General features: G+C 43.4%; 1 protein-coding gene across 1 annotated transcript in view; it reads left to right on the top strand.

The window, feature by feature from the left end:
* Window positions 1–23,120, top strand: part of LOC310858439 (sodium/potassium/calcium exchanger 3-like) — a 105,028-nt gene extending 81,908 nt beyond the window's left edge. The window contains exons 4-17 of the mRNA XM_083764547.1: window positions 3,309–3,383; window positions 4,042–4,126; window positions 4,781–4,884; window positions 9,750–9,824; window positions 11,157–11,182; window positions 11,656–11,709; window positions 13,306–13,439; window positions 14,051–14,211; window positions 15,137–15,416; window positions 16,151–16,317; window positions 17,515–17,629; window positions 19,366–19,478; window positions 19,652–19,717; window positions 20,774–23,120. Coding sequence (XP_083620673.1) covers window positions 3,309–3,383; window positions 4,042–4,126; window positions 4,781–4,884; window positions 9,750–9,824; window positions 11,157–11,182; window positions 11,656–11,709; window positions 13,306–13,439; window positions 14,051–14,211; window positions 15,137–15,416; window positions 16,151–16,317; window positions 17,515–17,629; window positions 19,366–19,478; window positions 19,652–19,717; window positions 20,774–20,926 — 1,608 coding nt within the window. The 3' untranslated portion in view covers window positions 20,927–23,120. The remainder of the gene's footprint in view (window positions 1–3,308; window positions 3,384–4,041; window positions 4,127–4,780; window positions 4,885–9,749; window positions 9,825–11,156; window positions 11,183–11,655; window positions 11,710–13,305; window positions 13,440–14,050; window positions 14,212–15,136; window positions 15,417–16,150; window positions 16,318–17,514; window positions 17,630–19,365; window positions 19,479–19,651; window positions 19,718–20,773) is intronic.
* The last annotated feature ends 3,919 nt before the right edge of the window (window positions 23,121–27,039 follow it).

The following is a 27,039-nucleotide window of genomic DNA, read 5'->3' as shown; positions in this document are numbered from 1 at the left end:
GCAGTAGGCTGAAAGTGAACTAACTCCTCATAAAATATATATAATACTCCTTCCTTTCCGCTAGATCAGGTCTGCAGCATCGATGTACAGTACATTGGCAGTGCCTGTTGCCTTTTAACGTTGCATTTATTAAGTAGCCTGCCTCATATTTGCTCGGAGTACAGTGTGCTGTCCTTGCAGTACAGTACTACCAAGAAGGACATAGGTTTCATATAGTTTAGAACAAACATTGGGTCCCTTCATTTTTTGTTTCCTACATTTTGATTTTTAGTTATTATAATTTCATGGTTTTCATGATTTAACCCATTTAGACCTAAGTTCGATTCTTCAAATTCTTTATGGGTTTTTCAGAAAACTGTCAGGATTTAGAAGACATTTAATGTCTTCCAAATCCTGAAAAACCTCATGTTTCTGTGTCAGTGGTTCTCAAACTATTTCATGTCAAGGACCCCTAGAATTATATGTAATTGGCCGCTGACCCCCATCTGAAAATATGATGCTCCAGGGACCCCCAGAAGCAAATATTTTAATATATTTAATATAAAAAAAAAAAAAATCGCTCTGAAAGGATATATATTCAAAAGCTAAATCTAAGAAATTCCATGCATTTGAAAATAAATAAAGAAGTAGTGAAAATAGAAGATCTACAAGCCCTCTATAAAGTACTGTACTGTGCTATTTTCACCACGTTGGGTGAAATGTGTCATTTCTCTTTTGGGTCACGGGCTAAAAGGTTTGGGAACCACTGGTTTAGAACGCTCACAGTATTGGAGTCGTGACTCTATGGGTTGCAGAATGTATAATATGAAACATCCCACTGTACCGTACAAGATTGGCTTCATAACTTTTTTGGCAGATAGATTGTGTCCTTAATTAATTATACCCTCAACAGCGAGGCAATGAACCCCTCGCCAATATGACGCTGCTCAGCGGTCAGCAGTATGTATACCGCTTGGACTGGGCAGCTTGCAGGTGCCACGGTGCAACAGTGTGTGTGTGTGTGTGTGTGAGCGTGTGCGTGTGTGAGCGCACGCGCGCATGTGTGCATTCCCTTAGGGCTGTTCTCTTAGAAATAATACGCTTACTCACCTTACCTGCTTTAATAAGAGTTTATAAAAGAGGACAAGCAGAAGACCACATAGGAGAACCGAGATGGAGACCCACCAGGAGAAAAGCAACAAAATTATTTTAAAGGTATATTCAGTGATTTCACTTAATTCAAATATCACTTATTTTTTTGTTTTGTTGTGATAATCCTCTCTACTATAGAGTGTGCTGACCATATAAGGAGTTCCTCCCTGTCCCCAGTTAACCCCTGGGGGTCAAAAAACCTTAGGTTTCGTTTTTGGCTCTCTTGATTGGATGAAAGGCTTAGGTCCCAGCTAAAAACGAAACCTAAGGTTTTTTGAGTGAAATCACTGAATATACCTTTAATTTTAGGGGGTGAAAGAAATCAAAAATAAATAATAAAAATGGGAATATTTACTGCCGACCCATAAAAATAGTGGTGTGACTCCCAAATTAGTCCCCGACCCATTAATATAAACACTGGCCTGAGCTGTGTGAAATGTCCAGCATTCATTATTGCAATAATTATTATTATTGCTGTGTTATCACCTCATCTTATCACTTCACCTCTTGACTTCTACTGTATATGCTGTAGTCTTTGAGGAGTGCATGAGTATCTTTGGGGAAATTCTTTGCATCTGAAACCTGAAGCAAATCTCACAGCAAAACGTTTTACTTGATGATAATTGCCGCCACACAATTATATATATTTTTGCCATTGAACACATTACATTTCTGTTTGTAAACAAAACTTTCTAGCCGATCTACACGGTCAGCACAATCGCAACACATAATGAGATTGCAGAGCTTATATATATTTTTTTAAATGTAAAAGTAAGTAAGTAATACTTACTTACTTACTAATATAAAAGCTGTGGTGCGGTGCGACCCCGCACCACTCACACGTCTCCCACCTGTCTCCGTGGTGACGGGAGGAGGTTGACTCATCGTTCATTCTCTCCTGATGGCTCATGTTCATTCGTGTGGTCAGATGCCGGGTAGCGTGGGTGGGTTGAAGAGAAAGGCGTATTTAGTGTGCCGCTGTAGAAGTACAGCCATGAATGAACACACGGAAAATAACAGCCATTCATGTGACTGACTGTGCTCAGATTTATTTTGAGCCCTTAGGGCGCACGCAGGAAAAGATTAAAAAATTCACTTTCGCTACTCGCCAGGATCTTTCCTTAACGTAGTCACCCAAAAATGTTAATTGGGTCCTTTAAGTCAATTAGTCAAATATTGAAATTTGTGACTTGATGCAAGTAACCCATTCTGAACGGGCACCCATTTTGGTGTCAGCATCATGTTATGCTTTAGCTATTGAAAAATAGCAGACCTACAAGCTTGTATCGCGCCACTCGGTGGCGCCGATATGAGCTTGTAGATCTGCTATTTTTTTTTTGAAAAATCGAACAGCGACTGACATTTCTAGAATCTGATCTCGGGTCAGAATGGGTTAATCAGACCAGTGTGTGTCCAGTGGAAACCTCGTATGAATCTGATCTCAGGTCAGAATGGGTTAAGTAAGCAGCTATGGGAACTAACGGTTTTGGAGACACGTGGCCCATAGTTCTGGACTGTTTTCAGCTTGATGTACAACTTAAGTACTGTACAGTACACCCCCTGGACAGGATGCTAGTATGTCACACGAGGACAAGTATACCTCCTGGATGCTATAGTATGTACAGTAAATGTATATGGCACATGTAAATGGTGCATTTATATAGCGCCTTTATCCAAGGCGCTTTACATACCGAGTGTAGAGTGTGCATTACATTCACCCATTCATACAGCGATGGCGGTGGAAAACCATGGAAGGCACCGATCTGCACATCGGTAGTAGGGGGTTCAGTGCCTTGCTCAAGGACACTTCGACCCTGTAACTCTGGGGGAGACCGGGATCGAACCGGGAGCCTCACGGTTACCATCCAGCTGCTCTAAGGGCCACTCTGTCCACTGAGCCACTGCCGCCCTTTAGAGATTTATCCCCAAATCTAACCGTTGGTGCTCAGTGCCAAGCAGGGAGGCATGTTTATGGTCTTTGGTATGACTCGGCTGGTATCACTCTCTAACCACAAGGCAACTGAACTGCTGCTAAATCACCTTTATTTTTCCAGGAATGTGCTTTATGCCAGCAGTACTAGCCAAAAGCATTTCTCATGTCAACTCCAGAAGGTGAAACGTCATGTGAATCTTCGCTGACCATTGTCTATTTGTCACTCTCTTTCTTTCTCTCCCAGGCCGTATATATGTTCTGTGCCCTCGCCCTGGTCTGTGACGACTACTTTGTTCCATCCCTGGAGAAGATATGTGAGGTTTGTACCATTTAACCACAATGTTTGCTATAGCTCCAAGTGACGCCGTGAAACAATTTAGGGAACTGCTTCTCTGCCACTAGTGGGTGTGGGTCCAAGGCATAAATAATTACCGGGGGGAAAAAGCAATGTGTTGCACATACAACATTGCCGATCTGCTGTGCATGACTAGATGAATCAGGCTTTAATATCATTAATGTTGAAGTACGAATGAAAAGAATATGGAATAACGTGTTCCTGCCGTGTTCCTACATCTATCCGGGGAAACTCCCCCCTGACAGGTCCTTGAGGATTGTTCACAATATGCCAGTGGTCCACCAGAGCTATTTATCTTGGCAGTGAGATTCCTAGCTCCTGTTTAGTCCCAGAAGAGCGTTTTCATGCAGACATATACAGTATAGTGTGGAGTGGACACAAGCATGATATATTAATAACAACTAGCGTTAGTTTTGTTTGTACTCGACGAGTCAGGGGTCAAGCTATGACTCATAGCTCGTCTATTGTTCTTTTGCTGAGACTAAAGTGGATTGTATTGTTCTGCTGAGTGTAATGGATTCCTCTTATTAATGAAACTGTCTGTCTTGTCTTGTCTTGTCTTGTCTTGTCTTGTCTTGTCTTGTCTGTCTGTCTGTGGGTCCATGTGTCTCACTGCTCACAGCGTCTCCAGCTCAGTGAGGACGTAGCAGGGGCAACATTCATGGCTGCTGGCAGTTCTGCTCCTGAACTCTTCACATCTGTGATAGGTAATTAACACCTCCCCACCTCTCTGTCTGTCTGTCTGTCTTCATCCAAGGCACTTTACATAGATTGTGCATCAATTCACCCATTCACACACACATTCATACACCGATGGCGGCGGAAACCATGCAAGGCAACAACCAATCGGGAGCAATTTGGGGTTCAGTGTCTTGCTCAAGGACACTTCGACACTAACTCTGGGGGAGCCCACAGGGTTCGAACAGGCAACCTTGCGGTTACCATCCAGCCACTCTACCCCTGAGCCACCGCCACCTGTAAAGTATATTTTGACGCCAATACCTTTATACTTTATACTCTGTCGGGTGGAAACCTCATGTGTCCAAAACATATACCTTTCAGGAGTAAAATAAAAAAGAATAGCGAAAGTAGCAGATCTACAAGCAGGCATGTGCCCGACAGCAGAGATATACGAGTACTTCTTCAACCACTGCTTTAAACGCACTTTGTGTGTGTGTGTGTGTGTGTGTGTGTGTGTGTGTGTGTGCGTGTGTGCGTGCGTGCGTGCGTGCGTGCGTGCGTGCGTGCGTGTGTGTGTGTGTGCGTGCGTGCGTGCGTGCGTGCGTGCGTGCGTGCGTGCGTGCGTGCGTGTGTGTGTGTGTGCGTGCGTGCGTGCGTGCTCATCCATTGTCTCCCTGCAGGCGTGTTCATCACTAAAGGTGACGTCGGCGTCGGGACCATCGTCGGCTCGGCTGTCTTCAACATCCTCTGCATCATCGGCGTGTGCGGCCTCTTCGCTGGCCAGGTACGGTGACACCGCCCGTACCGACCACGTGTGCGGCCTCTTCGCTGGCCAGGTACGGTGACACCGCCCGTACCGACCACGTGTGCGGCCTCTTCGCTGGCCAGGTACGGTGACACCGCCCGTACCGACCACGTGTACCGGCCTCTTCGCTGGCCAGGTACGGTGACACCGCCCGTACCGACCACGGTGTCATGAGGAACACCACAGCGCTCGCTCGCCCTCGCTGACCTGGTGACATTTTGCAACCACCGGGCACGAAAGAAAATGTCACCTATAAATATTCAAACGCCTTAAGTTCACACAGTGGTGGCAGAACGTGGGTGTAATCATGCATATGTAGATGGGATTATACCGAAGAAAGGAGAAGTTGTACTTCGTTCTGCTTCTTGCACAAACACCAAAGTCTCCCCGTCTCTCAAGTTCTTTTTTAATGAACAGAAAGTTGGCATCTTCTTCCTCTTTTCCTTTCGGCTGTTCCCTCGAGGGGTCGACTCGCCACAGCCAATCATCTGCCTCCATCTCAGCCGACACCCTGTCGTCTCTGCCTCCTCTTCTCTCACACCAACTAACTCCATGTCCTCTTTCACTACACCCATACATCTAACTAACTCCATGTCCTCTTTCACTACACCCATACATCTTCTTTCACTACACCCATACATCTTCTCTGTCTCTTCTCTCACACCAACTAACTCCATGTCCTCTTTCACTACACCCATACATCTAACTCCATGTCCTCTTTCACTACACCCATACATCTAACTCCATGTCCTCTTTCACTACACCCATACATCTAACTCCATGTCCTCTTTCACTACACCCATACATCTAACTCCATGTCCTCTTTCACTACACCCATACATCTAACTCCATGTCCTCTTTCACTACACCCATACATCTAACTCCATGTCCTCTTTCACTACACCCATACATCTAACTCCATGTCCTCTTTCACTACACCCATACATCTTCTCCTCGGTAGAACGATGCTGAGGTTGGAACTGTCAGAGATCCAAGCTCAGCATCCTTCTACCGATACACTCACTATTCCAAACCATCTCTGTCTGGCCTCTCTGGCTTTATCTACAAAACATCTAACATGCGCTGTCCCTCGGATGTACTCATTCCTGGTCCTGTCTATCTTGGATAAAAATGGATAGAATTGGTATCCCGACGACGTGAAAATGTATTTTCTGTTTACTAAAGAGATGGAGAGACAGGGAGACTCCTACTTAACTAGTCTATTTAGTATTCAGTAGCAAATAATATCACTTAACCCTACCTTTACCTGTGCCCTGTATCTGTAACTGTTACTGCTGTGCTGTCTCTGGTGCTTGAAATTCCCTCGCGGGATCAATAAAAAGTTATCTATCTAGTATCTACTGTATGACCAAGTGCCTACTCACAAGTTCAGTTTGCAGATTGCTTTCATTTCTTCATTCTTTCATTCATTTCAGTCTGTGTTCTCAACGTGGTGTCCAGGGGCCCTCAGGGGCCCTCAGGGGCCCTCAGGGGCCTTCAGGGGCCCTCAGGGGTCCTTGACGTGGTTGCAGGGGGTCCCCAGCCAGGGACCAAATGGATCCTTGTAAATCTGTAACTCAGAAATGGAAACAAATGGACCCTCATTAGTACTCTCTCTCTGAGTTAAATAGGCACTGTGGATTTTACAGTGTCGATTGGCGTGACCAAAAATGGGGGTCCGGACCGTGGTCTAATCAATGCATATCAGACTGTGGATGGTCCGGACCGTGGTCTAATCAATGCATATCAGACTGTGGATGGTCCGGACCGTGGTCTAATCAATGCATATCAGACTGTGGATGGTCCGGACCGTGGTCTAATCAATGCATATCAGACTGAGGACCGTGGTCTAATCAATGCATATCAGACTGAGGACCGTGGTCTAATCAATGCATATCAGACTGAGGACCGTGGTCTAATCAATGCATATCAGACTGAGGACCGTGGTCTAATCAATGCATATCAGACTGAGGACCGTGGTCTAATCAATGCATATCAGACTGAGGACCGTGGTCTAATCAATGCATATCAGACTGAGGACCGTGGTCTAATCAATGCATATCAGACTGTGGACCGTGGTCTAATCAATGCATATCAGACTGTGGACCGTGGTCTAATCAATGCATATCAGACTGTGGACCGTGGTCTAATCAATGCATATCAGACTGTGGACCGTGGTATAATCAATGCATATCAGACTGAGGACCGTGGTCTAATCAATGCATATCAGACTGAGGACCGTGGTCTAATCAATGCATATCAGACTGAGGACCGTGGTCTAATCAATGCATATCAGACTGAGGACCGTGGTATAATCAATGCATATCAGACTGAGGACCGTGGTCTAATCAATGCATATCAGACCGTGGTATAATCAATGCATATCAGACTGTGGATCGGACCGTGGTCTAATCAATGCATATCAGACTGTGGATCACGGAACAGAAAAGGGTTGACATTCACTGCATGTCGGACGCAAAGTTAGCCGGCCGCGTCTGTCTGTCCCCCCCGATGCTACCTAACATGCCAGGGAGGGGAGATACTGGGCCTTGGGAACCAGGGAGGGGAGATACTGGGCCTTGGGAACCAGGGAGGGGAGATACTGGGCCTTGGGAACCAGGGAGGGGAGATACTGGGCCTTGGGAACCAGGGAGGGGAGATACTGGGCCTTGGGAACCAGGGAGGGGAGATACTGGGCCTTGGGAACCAGGGAGGGGAGATACTGGGCCTTGGGAACCAGGGAGGGGAGATACTGGGCCTTGGGAACCAGGGAGGGGAGATACTGGGCCTTGGGAACAAGCAGGAAAAATAGAATTGTGTATATTGTACGCCGAGCTCCAAAACACAGTGACGCAAACCACAGATGGTGCATTACATAAGAGCAGTGATGATGGAGCTATAGAGGGGTGGGATTTCGGGGGGGAGCATATTAACCCATTCTGACCTGAGATCAGATTCATACGAGGTTTTCCACTGGACACACGCTGGTCTGACGAACCCATTCTGACCTGAGATCAGATTCTAAAAATGTCAGTCGTTGTTCGATTTTTTTCAAAAATAGCAGACCTACAAGCTCGTATCGCGCCACTCGGTGGCGCGATACGAGCTTGTAGATCTGCTATTTTTCAATAGCTGAAGCATAACATGATGCTAACACCAAAATGGGTGCCCGTTCAGAATGGGTTAAAGTGATCCGACTCCAATCATCAACCACCCCACCCGTTATCGTTTATTGACTTTAGGTGTGACTGTTTATTCATCAAAGTACCATGTTATTGATACTAACATTGTGACCCATCTATAGAGCGGCGCCAAAGTTCTACTCCTAACCGCCTCCAGCTTTGTTTGTGTTTATGCCCTCGCAGCAGCAGCAGCAGCTGATTCCACGCCTGGATGTGGCACATTCAAGATGTAACTCTTGACCCGGGCACTCTGTGTATGCAGTGTTGTACACAACACGCTGTGTGGGAGGCTTGACTTTCCACGCTTCACGGCATTAATCACGGCATCGTGAGCCCCATGTATATTGTATCTGATTACGTAAGGTCGATAAACAACACACGCCGGGCCACCTTCCCTTCCACGTAGGCTGGTGTTCCCTCTTAGCACTCACTGGTGTACCCTCTTAGCACTCACTCTTACCCTCTTAGCACTCACCTCTTAGCACTCACTCGCTTGGCTTTTATCCCATTCTGACCGGGCACCCATTTTGGTGTCGGCATCATGTTATGCTTTAGCTATTGAAAAATAGCAGATCTACAAGCTCATATCGCGCCACCGAGTGGCGAGATACGAGCTTGCAGGTCTGCTATTTTTGAAAAATCGAAAGAACGACTGACTTTTTTAATCTGATCTCAGGTCAGAATGGGTTAATCAGACCCAGTGTGTGTCCCAGTGGAAACCTCGTATGAATCTGATCTCAGGTCAGAATGGGATAAAGTTGTGGGTGTGATCTCTGCGGGTCAGCTTGTACTTTTGTATCGGTACAAACTCGAAGGATGGGGGGCCATGCGGCCAGATGTGTTCTTTTCTGTTTTCCCTGTAAGAATGCTTGTGTACAGTAACGTCCCCTCTGTTTGTGTACAGTAACGTCCCTCTGTTTGTGTACAGTAACGTCCCTCTGTTTGTGTACAGTAACGTCCCTCTGTTTGTGTACAGTAACGTCCCCTCTGTTTGTGTACAGTAGGGCTGACCTCGATTAGTCGAATAGTCGACTAATCGATCGGAACGGGTCTCAGTCGACTGACCACCTCTTAGTCGATGTTCATAAAAAAAAAAAAAAAATGTATATAAAAATACAGTATTTACAAAAATATACAAAAATATTGTATTATTCCACTAGGTCTGTGGGGGACATAAAGACATTTGAACATTCTGACTGTTCAAATCTCCAATGTGCATGTGGAGTGTGTCTGCCTGTGTGGCAATGTGCCACTGCCTGTGACTTGAATCGCACAGTGTGCGCTGGCCTGATAGACTCCAGAATCTCAATCTCACCTGCTGTGCTCAATCTGGCTAATGACAAGCCTCTCAGTTGTTAAAAAAAAAGATTTGAACAGTCAGAATGTTCAAATGTGTTTATGTCCCCCACAGACCTAGTGGAATAATACAATATATTTTTATTTTTTTTGCTCAGTCGACTATTAGTCGACTAACAGCAAATGTATTCATCTATCAGTCGACTATACAAATCCTTAGTCGGGGACAGCCCTAGTGTACAGTAATGTCCCTCTGTTTGTGTACAGTAACGTCCCTCTGTTTGTGTACAGTAACGTCCCTCTGTTAATGTGTACAGTAACGTCCTTCTTGCACAGTAATGTGAGTCTCTGTCCCTCTGTTTGCAGGCGGTGAGGCTTTCCCATTGGACGCTGCTCCGCGATTCCATGTATTACACGTTTTCCATCATTGCCCTCATTGCCGTAAGGGTTTATTGTGTAAACTAAACACACACACACACACACACACACACACACCCACACACACACAAATACACACACACATGCACACACACAACCACACAGACACATGCATGCACGCACACAAACAAACACACAAACAAACAAACAACAACTTGTATTCACAAGAGTGAAGAGAGAGAGAGAGGGAAATTAAATATGGATGCAGAAACACGAACACAACACATTACATAGTAGAAGGGAGACCGTACGGCCATGTGCAGGGGCGGCCTTAAGGATTGGGAGGCCCCGTTCATGTCATCATAATTTTAATAATTAATAATTATTATGTCAGTGTGTATTATCGGACTTCAAAGCATGAACAGCATACACACAGCCAAGTAGAAAATACACAAAAGCAGCTTGCTTGATTAAACATTATTTTTACTTTAAGGTATAACTGGAAGGCAGCATTGGCTATATACATTGTATAGTATACAATGATGCAATCGCAACTGTCAGCGCTGCTAGTGCAGTGAGTGCACACACTGGGAAGTGGGAACAATTACAACCAAACAACACACTATACTACTACTACTATTTTTATTTTTTGGGGAGGCCCCTGGAGACTCGAGGGGCCCATTTAAATTGAAACGATTGAAACATAATTATATAATGCCATGTGTTCCCTCAACAACCATAACCCCAACCCGTCAGGGCCGGATTAACACCTCTGAGGGCCCCTGGGCGCTGAAGCTAGAAGTCCCCCCTTCACGCCTTTTGTAGCCGTTTTGGGGCTGCTTTAGACACAATTGCACTTTTCAGCTGCCCTTCTCACCAACAATAAAACACTAATCTTTTTAGACACCATTTATTTCATTCGGATTAGCAGGGAAATTATCTGTGGAACTAAAAGAATAATACATACAGTATGCACATACTGTAGTCTACGTGTATGTGTACTGTACAGTATATGGAGTGGCACGTATATGTGCTCAATACCAGATGGGGGGGGTCCCTGGAACATATTTTCAGATGGGGGTCCGGGGGGGTCCCTGGAACATATTTTCAGATGGGGGTCGGCGGCCAAATACAGATAATTCTGGCGGTCCTTGAGATGAAAAAGGTTGAGCACCACTGACATAGAAACATAGGTTTTTCAGAAAACTTTAGATTCTTTTTTGAATCGGGCTCAGTCCTGGTTAAGACAGTTCAGAATTTGACCCACTCCTGATTGCTATAGCTCTTAGTGTACTGCACCACCTAGTGGTGAACATATTTCACTGCAGACAAATGTCAGCGCTCCTACTTTGGCTGTTGCTCTAACATTCTCCCTTCTCTGTTTTTCATCAACAGTTCATCTATGATGAGAATGTATCATGGTAAGTGCCTGAGTGATCTGTGGAAGCATTGAGGGAAGACATAATATAGGGATTATTTTTTTGTTTACGATTATTGTATTGTTTTATCTATCTAAGAATCAATGCAAAACATTTTAAAAGCATTTCTTTTAAATATAATTGACCAAGTCAATTGGTCTGATTAACCATTTAAGCCCTATTTTATACTTTGTCATACGACAAATGTATTACACAAAAAGAGCAAACTAATTAATAGCTGATTTACAAGCTCACCGTGCGGTTGCGACCTGTGATGAGCTTGAAGATTGGCTATTTTACCTTTTTTTTTACGCATTTTTTTCTTTTTCAAAATCAATTATTTTTTCATTAAATTGTTCAAATCAATTAGCTTAATTAACTTTTGCACCCCTAACATAAAACCCTTGGGCTTTACTACTGTACTGTACAGTACTGTACTGTAGTGCATTGTATACTAACGTGTTGTTTGTATCTAGGTGGGAATCTCTGATCCTGGTCCTCATGTATGTGGTCTACATCATCATGATGAAGTACGTATGTATCTGCCCTGGCTCTAATATGCACACACGCCATTTTGGAAATAACTCGGGCCACTGCGAGCATGGTTCTGTCCTCTGGTTGAGCACAGAGTGACGTAGAGGGTGCGCTGTGACTGGCCAGTCGCTGTGATTGACAGCCTTACACCTAACCCTAACCCTAACCTTAACCTCAGTAAAACTATACCTAAACCTAACCTTAACCTCAATAAAACTATACCTAAACCTAACCTCAGTAAACTATACCTAAACCTAAACCTCAGTAAAACTATACCTAAACCTAACCTTAACCTCAATAAAACTATACCTAAACCTAACCTCAGTAAACTATACCTAAACCTAACCTCAGTAAAACTATACCTACTGTAAACCTAACCTTAACCTCAATAAAACTATACCTAAACCTAACCTCAGTAAACTATACCTAAACCTAACCTCAGTAAAACTATACCTAAACCTAACCTTAACCTCAATAAAACTATACCTAAACCTAACCTCAGTAAACTATACCTAAACCTAACCTCAGTAAAACTAACGCAGTGGCTAAGGCCACTACTTGGGTCACTACTTCCATGTTACCTATGCTACTAATGAAGGTTCTTGTTCCAGAGTCAGACTGCTGCTATTGTGCATGTGGGCTCACTAGAAACACTCTGCTACAGTGGGTCTTTATGTGGATTCATTTGTACACTGTCAGAGTTATGGCGGTCCGTGAAATTAAAGTTTAGAGAACCACTGCACACTAAATGGAACAGAGCCTTAATTAGTATCATCGGTAGCACCTGAAGCTAGGTGAAGGAAGTATAGCAGAAGCGGCCCGGAAGTAGGAAGAGTTATTCTACAGTATGTGCTCAGTAGGCCCTCGGTAAATAAATAAATGCTACATATGTTACAGTAGTACGGTTGGAAAACCAGTCGGACTTTCGCGAGTGGGAGGCTTTGATGTCGCCGCCGCGCAACCGTACAAACCGAGCATTTTCTGCTCGGTTTGTACAGTATATAATAATTAAAGTAATTAATTACTTTCAATTATAGTCTATAATCTATTCTATAATATTGTAGACAATATTCACTCCTCTCTAGATAAAACAGCCACTGCAAATGAACGCATGAGACCTGAGCTGTATTCAGAATAGTCTATGCATCAAAGCTACTATGACATTAATAGTTGTAAAAGTAAATTGATAAGTTACACTTAACCACTTATGCCCAATATACATATTCATACAAAGAATTAAGACATTAATTTTTTTTATAAATATATTAAATTGCAAAAATATATTGGCATACATTACTGTATATGATGAAAGTGTTTAAATAACTGTCTTCAGATCCACACTGTGCGAATAGAGCCTCCATGTTACAATTTACAATTTTACAATTTAGGCATTTAGCAGACGCTCTTAATCCAGAGCGACTTACATTAAGCAAGAACAAAAAAGCATGGGAATACATCACATAAAAACATTTTTCAAGAAACATGCGTAAGCTAAGAAAGTAACAGTGGAATATCTATATAATGAAGCTACTATCTTTTCGCGTGTCATAATCCCGTCAGGCTGACATGTTTTGTGTGTGACCTGTCGGCAGGTTTAACGGCAGGGCGCAGCGCTACTTTGACCGGCGGAAGAAGGGCTCGGGGGCCATGGCCAACGGCCTGACCGGGAGCACCGACCTGGACGACAACGTCACCTGCGACGCCACCGCAGTACTGCTCAAGAAAGGTAACCCCGTCATTCACCCATTCTGATCTGAGATCAGATTCATACGAGGTTTCCACTGGACACACATTGGTCTGATTGACCCATTCTGACCTGAGATCAGATTCTAAAAATGTCAGTCGTTCTTCGATTTTTCAAAAAATAGCAGACCTACAAGCTCGTATCGCGCCACTCGGTGGCGCGATATGAGCTTGTAGGTCTGCTATTTTTCAATAGCTAAAGCATAACATGATGCCGACACCAAAATGGGTGCCCGTTCAGAATGGGTTAAAGGAGAATTCCATTCTAGAAGGCTTTCTTACCTTTCTTTGTAGTTGTTACGTACTCACCAAAGAGGTCCAGGTGTTTTTTTGTGTGCAAAACCTCCTTATTGGCTATTTCCCCTACCATAAGCCCTAAATGAATTGCATTGAATTGAATGTGAATTGAATGGGGCTATGGGGTGTTTTTTTTTTGATATATCCTCTTTTCATATAAATAATATCCCAAGCGGCACACTTTACTACTTATTTCACAAGCATTGTGTGTGTGTGTGTGTGTGTGTGTGTGTGTGTGTGTGTGTGTGTGTGTGTGTGTGTGTGTGTGTGCGAGCGCGTGTGTGTGTGTGTCTCTAGCTAACTTCCACTGTACGCCATCTGTGCTGATGGTGGATGAGCTACTGTTAGCCTACCCGCACCAGCTGTCCTTCTCCGAGGCTGGCATGAGGATCATGATCACCAGCCACTTCTCTCCCCGCACCCGTCTCACCATGGCCTCACGCCTGCTCATTAACGAGGTACACCTGCTGTATACAATACCCCGCTCCCCCTAAAGATGATTTGTACGTACTGTACGTCCGTACGCACATGTTGTTTCACCTGTGTGCGCACACGCACGCACGCACGCGCACGCACGCACGCGTGTTTGTAACACTGCATGGCAGTGTACTGTATCACTTTGGAGATTCTTCTGTGTGTTGTATTTTTAGGTACTTGAGGTTATTCATGGTAAAAGAAAAATCTAATGTTTGATGTAGGATTGATTGTGTACTTTTATTTAGTTCACACTTGAAAAAGACACTAACTAAAGGTTAGAAAAGAAAAGACTATTACTATTACTGTAGTTGCCTTGTTTTGGTCTTAACCCATTCTGAACGGGCACCCATTTTGGTGTTAGCATCATGTTATGCTTTAGCTATTGAAAAATAGCAGATCTACAAGCTCATATCGCGCCACCGAGTGGCGCGATACGAGCTTGTAGGTCTGCTATTTTTGAAAAATCGAAGAGCGACTGACATTTCTAGAATCTGATCTCAGGTCAGAATGTGTTAATCAGACCAGTGTGTGTCCAGTGGAAACCTCGTATGAATCTGATCTCAGGTCAGAATGGGTTAAAAGGGGCGTGGGGCAATGCAAATGATCTCCCACATGAACACGCCTCTGACCTTCAGGCGAAAATGAGGAACAACTGTGATGCACATTTTATGGACACACCCCTTTGTGAATTGCACGTTGGTTAGAACCTACTATTATACTAATATATACTACAATATACTATTATTTCGTTATTTTACAACGGACCCATTGATTCTAAATGTCGGTTTGGTAATATTGTTGGTTAATTGCCCAGCCCTACTGTACTGTAGCTCATTGTTGGTTAATTGCCCAGCCCTACTGTACTGTACTGTAGCTCACGTTGTCGTGTTCTACGGCGGTCCCCAGAGGCAACGGCTGATCAACACCAGCGAGACGCGCATGTGCGTCAACCGCATCACCAACGGGGACTCCGACGCGGCGCCCAGGGCGCAGGAGAGGCGGGGCTTAGAGAACGGGATGGGCGGAGTCTCAGAGAGGGGTCTCAACGGGCGGTGCCGGGTCCAGCTGCTGGAGGCCACCAGCAAGACGGAGAACGAGAACCACGACAACGAGAACAACGAGAACGACGAAGAAGGAGAGGCTGACGATGACAAGGACGGCCCTCTGGTGCCTCACAGACCTCCAGGTGAGACAGACCGTTTACACTTCTACTGTAGCTGGATCACTTTGGATGACATTATTAATTATATATCAGGTTTGGGATCCTTTGGCCTGGGCCGTGGCTCAGCGGTCCAGGCACCTTGATGACAGGGTCCCTGATTATATATCAGGTTTGGGATCCTTTGGCCTGGGCCGTGGCTCAGCGGTCCAGGCACCATGGCCAGTAGCCCGAGTCTGGCAGTGTGCCGCGGGTTCAACTCCCGATCCAGACGGCCTTCACTGCATGTCACCCACCCCCCATCTCTCTCCCCCATTTCCTGTCAGCCTACTGTCTGTCCCTCTATACAAAAATAAAAGAAACCCCATTTAATTAAAGGTATATTCAGTGATTTCACTCAAAAAACCGTAGGTTTTGTTTTTGGCTGTGGGACCCAGCCTTTCGTCCAATCAGGATAGAGAGTCAAAAACGAAACCTAAGGTTTTTTGACCCCCAGGGGTTAACTGGGGACAGGGAGGAACTCCTTATATGGCCAGCACACTCTATAGTAGGGAGGATTATCACAACAAAACAAAAAAAATAAGTGATATTTGAATTAAGTGAAATCACTGAATATACCTTTAATAACTAATAAGTAGAGGACCTAAAAAAAGAAATACCGGTAGTAATACTAATATTGTATATATATTGCTGGAGGTATATGTGGTTGTGTCCTAAAGGATAAAGAGAATAGTTTTTCTCCTGTCTCTCTCGCGGTGCAGCCGGTGTGTTCAACAAGCTGAAGTGGCTGTTCATGTGGCCGCTGTGCTTCCTGCTGTTCTTCACCGTGCCAAACTGCAGCAAGCGGCCTTGGGAGAGCTGGTTCATGGTGTCCTTCATCACGGCCACCATGTGGATCGCTGGCCTCTCCTACATCATGGTGTGGATGGTACGTCAAAAAGGTTCATCCAACTCACTTGCTCACTCACTCGCTCACTCGCTCGCTTGCTCGCTCACTTGCTCACTCACTCACTCACTCGCTCACTCGCTCACTCGCTCACTCGCTCACTCACTCACTCACTCACTCACTCGACTGTGGCTCAAGAGGTAGAGCAGGTCGTCCAATGATCCATGGGTCGGCGGTTCGAATCTCGGCTCCTCCTGTCTACATGTCGAAGTGTCCTTGGGCAAGACACTGAACCCCAAATTGCTCCCGATGTGCTGGTTGGTACGTTGTATGCCTTCCGCCGCAATCGGTGTATGAATGTGTGTGTGAATGGGTGAATGTAATGCACAATCTATGTAAAGCGCTTTGGATAAAGGCGCTATATAAATGCACCATTTACCATTTACCACTCGCTCACTCACTCGCTCACTCAGTCACTCACTCACTCACTACACACACAGACGCACTCACGCACTCACTCAATCACTCACTCACTCACTCACTCACTCACTCACTCACTACACACACAGACGCACTCACTCAATCACTCACTCACTCACTCACTGGAGACAGGTTTTTTTTCTTTTTACTGAAGTAAAAATATCAATACTGCAATATAGAAATACTCTGTTGCAAGGGAAAGTTCAAAGAATTCAACATGTACTTGCGTAAAAGTCCAAAAGCATTGGCATCAAAATGTACTTAAAGTACCAAAAGTCAAAGTACGCATTATGTAGAATATTAGTCCCATAATACAAGTTTTCCCAATGTATTCTTTTTTCAATTTGCTGAAAGGTTTTGGACAGGTTTCCCCCCCGACAGAAACCTACTCCACTGAACTTGTTGTTATTGTGTCTGTCGAAGTGGAAACTGTTACATTTCAGGATTAAAATTAAAAACTTCAAAAATCGGATTCAGAAAAAGTATTGAAACGCGGGCGGCACTTACTCTTGGCGCTTTAGCGTGACGCTCTCAAGTAGGGCATTAATTTATGAGAAAGCACAACAAGTCAGAATAAGAGGTTTGTGCCCGACATCAACGATATGTTTATCATTCATTCGTATGAAGGAAATGTCCTTGTCGCAGTGGTTGTCTCAGATGTGTGTGTGTGTGTGTGTGTGTGTGTGTGTGTGTGTGTGTGTGTGTGTGTGTGTGTGTGTGTGTGTGTGTGTGTGTGTGTGTGTGTGTGTGTGCTTTCAGGTCACAGTGATTGGCTTCACTCTGGGCATCCCTGATGTTATCATGGGCATCACATTCCTGGCAGCGGGCACCAGCGTCCCCGACTGTATGGCCAGTCTCATAGTGGCACGGCAAGGTGTGCACGCACGCACGCACGCACACACACACACACACACACACACACACACACACACACACACACACACACACACACACACACACACACACACACACACACACACAACAGACTGCTAAGATGAGGTGATCTTTCTAGTTCCAAATCATTGTAAGCGCAAGGGCAGAACAATACTTCATTTACATTCTGCATTCAGGGCAATATTCAATATCCGTATTTAATGGGCGTTTATGGCGTGATGTGAAGTCTGTTAAGTTGAAGTCATAATGACTGTTGAGTGAATCTACAGCAGTCGTCCCCAATATGGGGTTCTGGAGGCAGTTCCTCAGCTAAATGATAGTTAGGCACCAAACGGACTGTAACTCTGAGAGTTAACTAACTGGGTCTGTAACTCTGAGAGTTAACTAACTGGGTCTGTAACTCTGAGAGTTAACTAACTGGGTCTGTAACTCTGAGAGTTAACTAACTGGGTCTGTAACTCTGAGAGTTAACTAACTGGGTCTGTAACTCTGAGAGTTAACTAACTGGGTCTGTAACTCTGAGAGTTAACTAACTGGGTCTGTAACTCTGAGAGTTAACTAACTGGGTCTGTAACTCTGAGAGTTAACTAACTGGGTCTGTAACTCTGAGAGTTAACTAACTGGGTCTGTAACTCTGAGAGTTAACTAACTGGGTCTGTAACTCTGAGAGTTAACTAACTGGGTCTGTAACTCTGAGAGTGTACAATTGGAACCAAACGGACTGTAACTCTGAGAGTTAACTAACTGGGTCTGTAACTCTGAGAGTTAACTAACTGGGTCTGTAACTCTGAGAGTTAACTAACTGGGTCTGTAACTCTGAGAGTGTACAATTGGAACCAAACAGACTGTAACTCTGAGAGTTAACTAACTGGGTCTGTAACTCTGAGAGTGTACAATTGGAACCAAATGGACCCATTGATTTTACAATATGAATGGGGGTCTCAGAGATAGAAATGCCATATTAAATGGGGTGTCCGTAGACTAATTTGAGTCTTGAAATTAAATGGGTTGAGAATCACTGCTAGAGCCATAAAAACTCTTATCAAATGGGGGTCTGCGGGATAATAGTGTCAATTTGGGGGTCCTTTTATTTATTTATTTTCACGATTTTTCAACCCATTTTTTAATCATCCAGTGTCAATCATCTAATGTAATCCTGGGCGCTACACTTCCTCTGCCAACCTGGGGGAGGCAGCGGACTGACCTCATGCTTCCTTCTATGCATGAGGAGTCCAAGCTGCTTCTTTTCACCTGACAGGGGTGGGAGTTTCCCCGGCCAGACGTAGCGCGTGGAAGGAACACGTTATTCTGACCAGTTCCTTTTCCCATCCACCGGGCGCCCCGGCTGGCCAGGGGGAGGTAGTTTAGAGACCAGGATTACTGCATGTTTCTTGTGAGACACAGGAGAACATGCAAACTCCACACAGAAAGGCCCTTTTGCCAATTTGGGGGTCCTTGACATGAATACGTTTGGGAACCACTGATCTACAGAGCATGACAGCGCTCCTCTCTCCTCCCCTCAGGTCTGGGTGTCATGGCCGCATCTCCAACTCCATCGGCAGTAACCTGTCCTCTCTCCTCCCCTCAGGTCTGGGTGACATGGCCATCTCCAACTCCATCGGCAGTAACGTGTCCTCTCTCCTCCCCTCAGGTCTGGGTGCCATGGCCGCATCTCCAACTCCATCGGCAGTAACGTGTCCTCTCTCCTCCCCTCAGGTCTGGGTGACATGGCCATCTCCAACTCCATCGGCAGTAACGTCTTTGACATCCTGGTGGGACTGGGTCTGCCCTGGTGTCTGCAGACGCTCTGCATAGACTACGGTTCCCTTGTGAGTGCCTGTGCCTCTAATGTCGTTGAAAAATAAACCCGAAAAATACCGCTTTGCTCGTCCACGGTCCACATACACTCAAAAATGGCCATTCATTATCAATGGACATATGTAGATGAAAACTGAATGATTTCTGAAATGGTTCATAATTGTATTTTCTGTCTTTGTCCCAGGTTTACCTAAACAGCAGAGGACTAATCTTCTCTGTTGCTCTTCTACTGGCCTCAGTATTCCTCACAGTAAGTAGCATGTCATCGTAAACTGCCTCCTGGTTTTAGGAGTAGTATTAGGCTGTGGGCGCCTTAAAAGATTTTGACCTGAGATCAGATTCTAAATTATGTCTTCTACATCCCGACAGTTTTTTGAAAAAGCTTTCTATGTCAGTCGTTCTTCGATTTTTCAAAAATAGCAGACCTACAAGTTTGTAGATCTGCTATTTTCCAATAGCTAAAGTATAACAGAATACTTGAAAAAACCAAAAGGGGTTCCCGCCCCAAAATGGGTTAAAGGATTTTGTACCAGGCACTGAGGCACCCCCAGCCAGCCAGGTGAGAATATGTATGTTAAAAATGTCTAAATTATTCAAAAGATCATTTATTATTATTATTATTTGCGACCATAGGTCGCAGATTACTATGAAAACCTCTGTCTGTCTGTCCGTCTGTCAGTCAGGTCACGCCTCCATATATGGATGTCAGTACATTACACCTTGTGACATCATGCACCTCCATATATGGTTGTCAGTCCATTACGCATAACAGCATAACGATTAAATAAATTGACCTTACAAATTATTCAAAAACATATTTTTTATACATTTCATTTGTATATTTTTCACAATAAACATTTATTATATTTATATTATAAATGTTTTTTTTTCTTTTCGTTTCCTTTTTTCCCCCCAATAATGAACGTTTTTGTGGCTTTCCAAAATATCCTCGGTTTTGTTTCAAACTGCACTTTTAACAGACCAAAAAAGACTACTGAAATTAAACGAATGTTACACAGTATGACTTTATCCCATTCTGACCGGGCACCCCTTTTGGTGTCAGCATCATGTTATGCTTTAGCTATTGAAAAATAGCAGATCTACAAGCTCATATCGCGCCACCGAGTGGCGCGATACGAGCTTGTAGGTCTGCTATTTTTTGAAAAATCGAAGAACGACTGACATTTTTAGAATCTGATCTCAGGTCAGAATGGGTTAATCAGACCAGTGTGTGTCCGGCGGAAACCTCGTATGAATCTGATCTCAGGTCAGAATGGGTTAACTAATTGACTCATTGACTCCTCAGGTTCTCGGTGTGCACCTGAACAAATGGACCCTGGACAAACGACTGGGGCTGATCTGCCTGTTCTTTTACGCCGTGTTCCTCTGCATCTCCATCCTCATCGAGTTCAACGTCTTCATCTTCGTCAACCTGCCCATGTGCCGAGACATCCACTGATCTCCTCCCTCTTCCGCCCTCTGCGTCCTCTGGCCTGGTGGGACCGGCCCAATACCATAATATCTGGCTGCTGGTCTCGCCCCGGTGTCGAGTCCTCCTACCTTCTTCAAGTAGAAAAAAATAAAATAGAGTTCTATTATGATTTACTTTGGTGCAATACAAACGTACGAGAGAGCAATGTGGCCAGAGGTTGTTTTGGTTTGCGTGACTTTGGTTCCGATGGAGACTGAGGCAGCATTGCCAGGAAGCCCTGTGTATGCTACAAAGGAGACGGCAGACACTCAATAGGACTGCCTGTCTATTGTTGTGTTCTGAACTCAACAGAAGTCAGTGGGGAATGAACTAAACTGCATTAACATCAATGGTAGGCTACTGTTGGTGAAGAAGCTGCTACTGTAACTAATTGATTGACTGACTGACTGACTGACTGGCGATTTAGTTTTTTTTTGCCAATAGGATTGTTTGTTACTCTTTGTACAAGTTTGGTCATAAGCGTTATGATTAAGGTTATTTTTAAGTTAAGGCTGGATTTCTCTGTATATATTTGAAGATTATTATCAGCAGTAATATTAGTTGATTCGTGGAATTCTCTCTTGCACAACTGCATCAGCATTGCAAAGATGCCTGGTGCATTGACAGTGAATATAATGTGTATTCTTATAGCTTAGCAAAGTGCAGTGACTTGGCCTGCCAGTGATGCACCCACAATGCTTACGTCTCTTTTGCTCAGTAACAGCCCTAACATATTGATGTAGCATGTTTGTGTACTAGCCACAAGTCTACTCCTTTAGCTCTGCACTGAGAGAGGGAACCTAGATATTTAACACTATTTGGTTATACAGTCTAGTATTTGGCTTGGTTTGCTTTGTTTCTGCAGACATATCCATTTATTTTTTTATTATTATTTTTTTGTGGGATGATTTTTTCTTCAGTATAGCCCAAATAAGAAAGGGATCTCCCTGGGATTGAAATCCAGCACTGTCACTTTATTGATTAGAGGTTGTATTGCTGTATCTATAGGTAGTTTCATCATGTAACTACTGACTTTAAAGATTATTCTAGTGTTTAGACCTATCTTGTACTATAGAGGAGAAAGAAAAAAAACATGTTTATAGTCTCTGCGTTGCGTACAACATTGCTACTTCTTACAGACAAAATTATTTTTTAGAATAAGAATAAGAGTTGTACACTGTCAACAGAGAAGTGTGTACTTAAGTATATGAGTGACAGTGTGTACTGTATCTGTACTATGCATGAGGGTGTGTATGTGTGTGTGTGTGTGTGTGTGTGTGTGTGTGTGTGTGTGTGTGTGTGTGTGTGTGTGTGTGTGTGTGTGTGTGTGTGTGTGTGTGTGTGTGTGTGTGTGCGTGTGTGCGTGTCTGTCTGTATTTGTAATTTGTCACAATCTCAAGAGGAACCAAGGACACCACTGTTACAGGGAAGACATAATCATGATTTATTTATGAATTAATTTATTCAAGGATAATGTCTAATACCCAGTTTCAGCTCTTTGGCTCGTGTATGACACGTTCAAGTCCTTGATAAATGACTCTGTACATTGTACTTTACCTAATATAATCTAAATACTGGGAACTGACTTGATGTTGTTTATATTTAAGAATAGAACTTTATAATTTATAAGTTTTGTATAGTTCAGAGAGATGTTGCAGCATTTGTATATTGTATATAAAAGAAAAATAACAGAACTTTTGCAGATGATTCAAGATAGGTTACCTCGTCTGGTTTTGCCACCGGGGAAGTGACAATGACATGGAGAGAGACACACACTCCTGAAATGGCTTTTATTTTTCTCTCATTGATCCTAAAAAATAATAATAGCTTGCCATTCTGACTCTTAGTTGTATATTATTCTTTACCTGACATGTTGATATTGTGAGATAAAGTTTCTATCTTTGACCTTCATATTCCATGAAATGGCATTATAGCACTAGAGCACTAGATGATGATGTGTCCATGCTGCACTGCTAAGTCCACCAATGCTGACGCGTCACTTTGGGGTTAACTTGGGGGACTTGCTGAAAGCTTTGACGAAATGCAGATGGAAGGATAGGTAGATTCTAAGATGACCCTACCGTGTTAGTTTAGTAAATACTTCAAATTATGAACATTTAAACTGATGGCAGAAAGACCAACTGAACTTGCACAACATATCTCTTCTTAACACTTTGCTTAAACTCTTGTACCGGTGTTCAGGCTTCAAAATGAACCCTTGTGTCTTGTATTTGAGCCAAAAAAAAAACACACTTTTGTCAACAGTATTGACACTCGGTTTCAGCATGTGTACAAACCAAATGTGGAAAATGTTGTTTTTTCTTAACCTAACAGGATTCTTAACAGGATTCCTAACAGGATTCTTACTTACATAGTTGGCACTGCTAGTTGAAAGCATCCTCCATAGAGGTTGATGCTAATACTGCAACCACAAGGGAGCGGTGTTGAGTTTGTACGTTATTCAGTTGGGGAATAAGGCTATTATTTCACAATCATACTGTACGGAGTAGTTTCTGTATTTTCAGATACATAGGAAAATATGTTGGTTTGTCTGCATGCCTGTGTCACAGTTCAAATTATTTTGTGTGTAATTTTAAGTATTTCCAAGATCAAAAGGCACTGTTTTGATCATGCTGTACATACTTACTGCAGTCAGATGGTTCTGCTATGGACAGATGTTTGGATAACTTCTGATGAGCAATCATATTTGAGATTCATACAGTACTTAGAATAGAATGTTGGCCTATGCAGTTAGTTTTCAACAAAACATCATTTTATGCTCATGTCTTTTGAATTGTTTGTAAAATCCTTATTGTTTTGTGGGGGGGGCCTCTGGTTATATATAGCTCTAGAAGGAGATTTGGCATTGTTGCCTGGGCCCAGTTGTTCAGAAGTAATTTGATGGGATTGGATCAATTCTTGGAAATGGGGTTTGTTCAAAAGTACGAAAGGATTCTGAGATTGGTACATCACCTAATCCAACCTTGGTTTTGATCTGGATACTTTGATGCAAAAATAATAATCAGAAGTCAGATCTATACTGATCCTAGCAGAAGCGTGGATTTGTGATGGATTCCAGGAACAAAATACGATTAAAAGTAAAAAAAAAAAAAATGAAAATAAAATAAAATTAATAATAAACGCATTCTTTATTTTGTAAACATTGGACATTTAGCCTTTTTATGAACATAAAATATCCACAATGTAGGCTATTTGTGAATAATGTATATTTGTTTGTATTTATTTATTTGTTGAGTCAGGCGACGGTCTGACTGTTTAAAAGAAATTGAAAATGAAAGGGGATGTTTGTATTGTTTTATTGTGCTGTTTTCTGTCTCTTCAAATAAAAAAACACTTAAAGTGACCCAATGCTGGTTATTAGTCCAGTACCTGCCTGTAGACCCTATCGCAATTTGGTGTTGGGGGAATTTCTCACTTGAACTAAGTCAATGGGTCCCTAGACATGAAAGATCAATGAGGTGCTTGTCCGCCATAGTGCCACGAATGGCGCAATGGCCACATCAAAAATGGCCGCCATCGGCTATGATGAAAATCCAACCTTTTTGTTTTTTAGTGTTTAAGCACATGTAATACATTCATTTTGACTAATTGTGGTGTGTGGAATTCATTTCTGATATTGTTTTGATGATTTGGGGTGATTTTGACCTTGAAAGGTCATAGTCAAGGTAATTTTGCTATTCCACAGACCTTGGCCATAACTTGTCCATTTTTAGGAGTAAGAACAGGAACAATAAGTCTATTTCAACTAAATCTGACTCTTAAAATTAATTTCTGATATTGTTTTGACCATTAGGGATCATCCTGTCATTGAATTATTGATGTTAATGTCATTTTTCAATAATTCGATTATGATTCTTTAGTCGCTTTTACTATATATTTTCATGATTTGTTTTCTTTACATAAACAAAATACATGGGCATGAGAAAAACAACAACAGCACCATATGTGCTGTGTGAATAAGCCCATTGTACAAAATACTCTGTCCATGGCCCAAATGAGCCAATTCATTGCTATGGCAACCCCATAGTGGAGGTAAGTCAATATATCATAAGAATCGTTCACTTGATGGTACAAGCACCAAATTTGGTACACAAGTGCTTCAGAACCTACTCTCTCAGAAAAGTACGTTGTCCACTTGAAAAAACTAAATGGCCACCATTTTTCAAGATGGCCGCCAAATGAAAAGGGCCTTTTGTGGCAGTTCTGGACAACCGTGGGTCCGACCAACTCGAGACCGGGCACTGCACTCCCTGTGTGTGTGTGTGGAACGTGTGTGTCGAATTCGGTGAAGTCGGTGGGGCAAACGGTTCTCGGGTTACATGGATTACAGATGTACAGACACACACAGACTTGAATATATGTCAATGGGCAATGCCCATTGGGGTTTTTTTTAGATGATGGGTAAGAAGAGAGAGATGTGATGTCAGGTGGTGTGGGCTAAGAAGTGGTCAGGGCTAAGATAAAGTATATGAGATGTACAGTAAGTGCAAAGAGAGATGGTGAGGGAGGGAGAAAATGATTTGTACCAATTGACCAAACAGTAGACAGTAGTGTATCACGTTAAGGTGAGTATAGAGATGGAAATGTTCTAGCAAGTGAAGCCAGTGTATTGAGAATATGGGACATATGTGTCAGGAGTTATTTGTGACAGAAGGCTACCAGTGAGAGGGAAGATGTATACGATGGTAGTGAGACCAGCCATGCCGTACGGTTGGAAACGGTGGCACTGATGAAAAGGAGGCACAGCTGGAGGTGGCAGAATTAAGGATGCTATGGTTCTCATTAGGAGTGAAAAGGAAGGACATTATCAGAAATTACTGAATTAGAGGATCAGCCCAGGTTAGAAGGTTTGGGGATAAAGCAAGAGAGGTGAGGTTGAGATGGTTTAGACATGTGAAAAGGAGGGATGAGGGTACATTGGGAGAAGGATGCTGAAGATGTAGCTGCCAGGTAAGAGGATGGCCAAAGACAAGGTTTAAGGATGCTGTGAGAGATGACATGAAGGTGGCAGGTCACAGAGGAAGATGTAGAAAACAAAACCAAAAGGGGTCCTCCCCTTTTCCCTGTGCGTGCACACACACACACACACACACACACACACACACACACACACACACACACACACACACACACACACGGTACTCTACAGTACACTACAGTATGTTACAGTACAGTATGGTAAAGTACAGTAACGTGCGGTACGGCATGGTACAGTATGATACCATAAGGTATGGTACAGTACAGTATGATGCCGTACAGTACAGTAAGGTACAGTATGATACCATACAGTAAGGTACAGTATGGTACAGTATGGTACCATGCAGTACGGTACAGTACAGTACAGTACAGTACAGTATTGTACAGTATGATACCATACAGTAAGGTACAGTATGGTACAGTATGGTACCATGCAGTACGGTACAGTACAGTACAGTACAGTATTGTACAGTATGATACCATACAGTAAGGTACGGTACGGTATGGTATCATACTGTACCTTACTGTACGGCATCATACTGTACTGTACCATACCTTATGGTATCATACTGTACCATGCCGTACCGCACGTTACTGTACTTTACAATACTGTACTGTAACATACTGTAGTGTACTGTACAGTACCGTGTGTGTGTGTGTGCACGCACAGGGAAAAGGGGAGGACCCCTTTTGGTTTTGTTTTCTACATCTTCCTCTGTGACCTGCCACCTTCATGTCATCTCTCACAGCATCCTTAAACCTCGTCTTTGGCCATCCTCTTACCTGGCAGCTACATATTCAGCATCCTTCTCCCAATGTACCCTCATCCCTCCTTTTCACATGTCTAAACCATCTCAACCTCACCTCTCTTGCTTTATCCCCAAACCTTCTAACCTGGGCTGATCCTCTAATTTAGTCATTTCTGATCAAGTCCTTCCTTTTCACTCCTAATGAGAAGCATAGCATCCTTAATTCTGCCACCTCCAGCTCTGCCTCCTTTTCATCAGTGCCACCGTTTCCAACCGTACGGCAAATAACTCCTGACACATATGTCCCATATTCTCAATACACTGGCTTCACTTGCTAGAACATTTCCATCTCTA

The sequence above is a fragment of the Protomyctophum parallelum genome (genome assembly GCF_964188405.1).
Source record: "Protomyctophum parallelum genome assembly, chromosome: 5".
Classification (NCBI taxonomy): Eukaryota; Metazoa; Chordata; class Actinopteri; order Myctophiformes; family Myctophidae; genus Protomyctophum; species Protomyctophum parallelum.
Note: the sequence above shows the minus strand (reverse complement) of the source record. Positions and strands in the feature narration are given on the sequence as shown.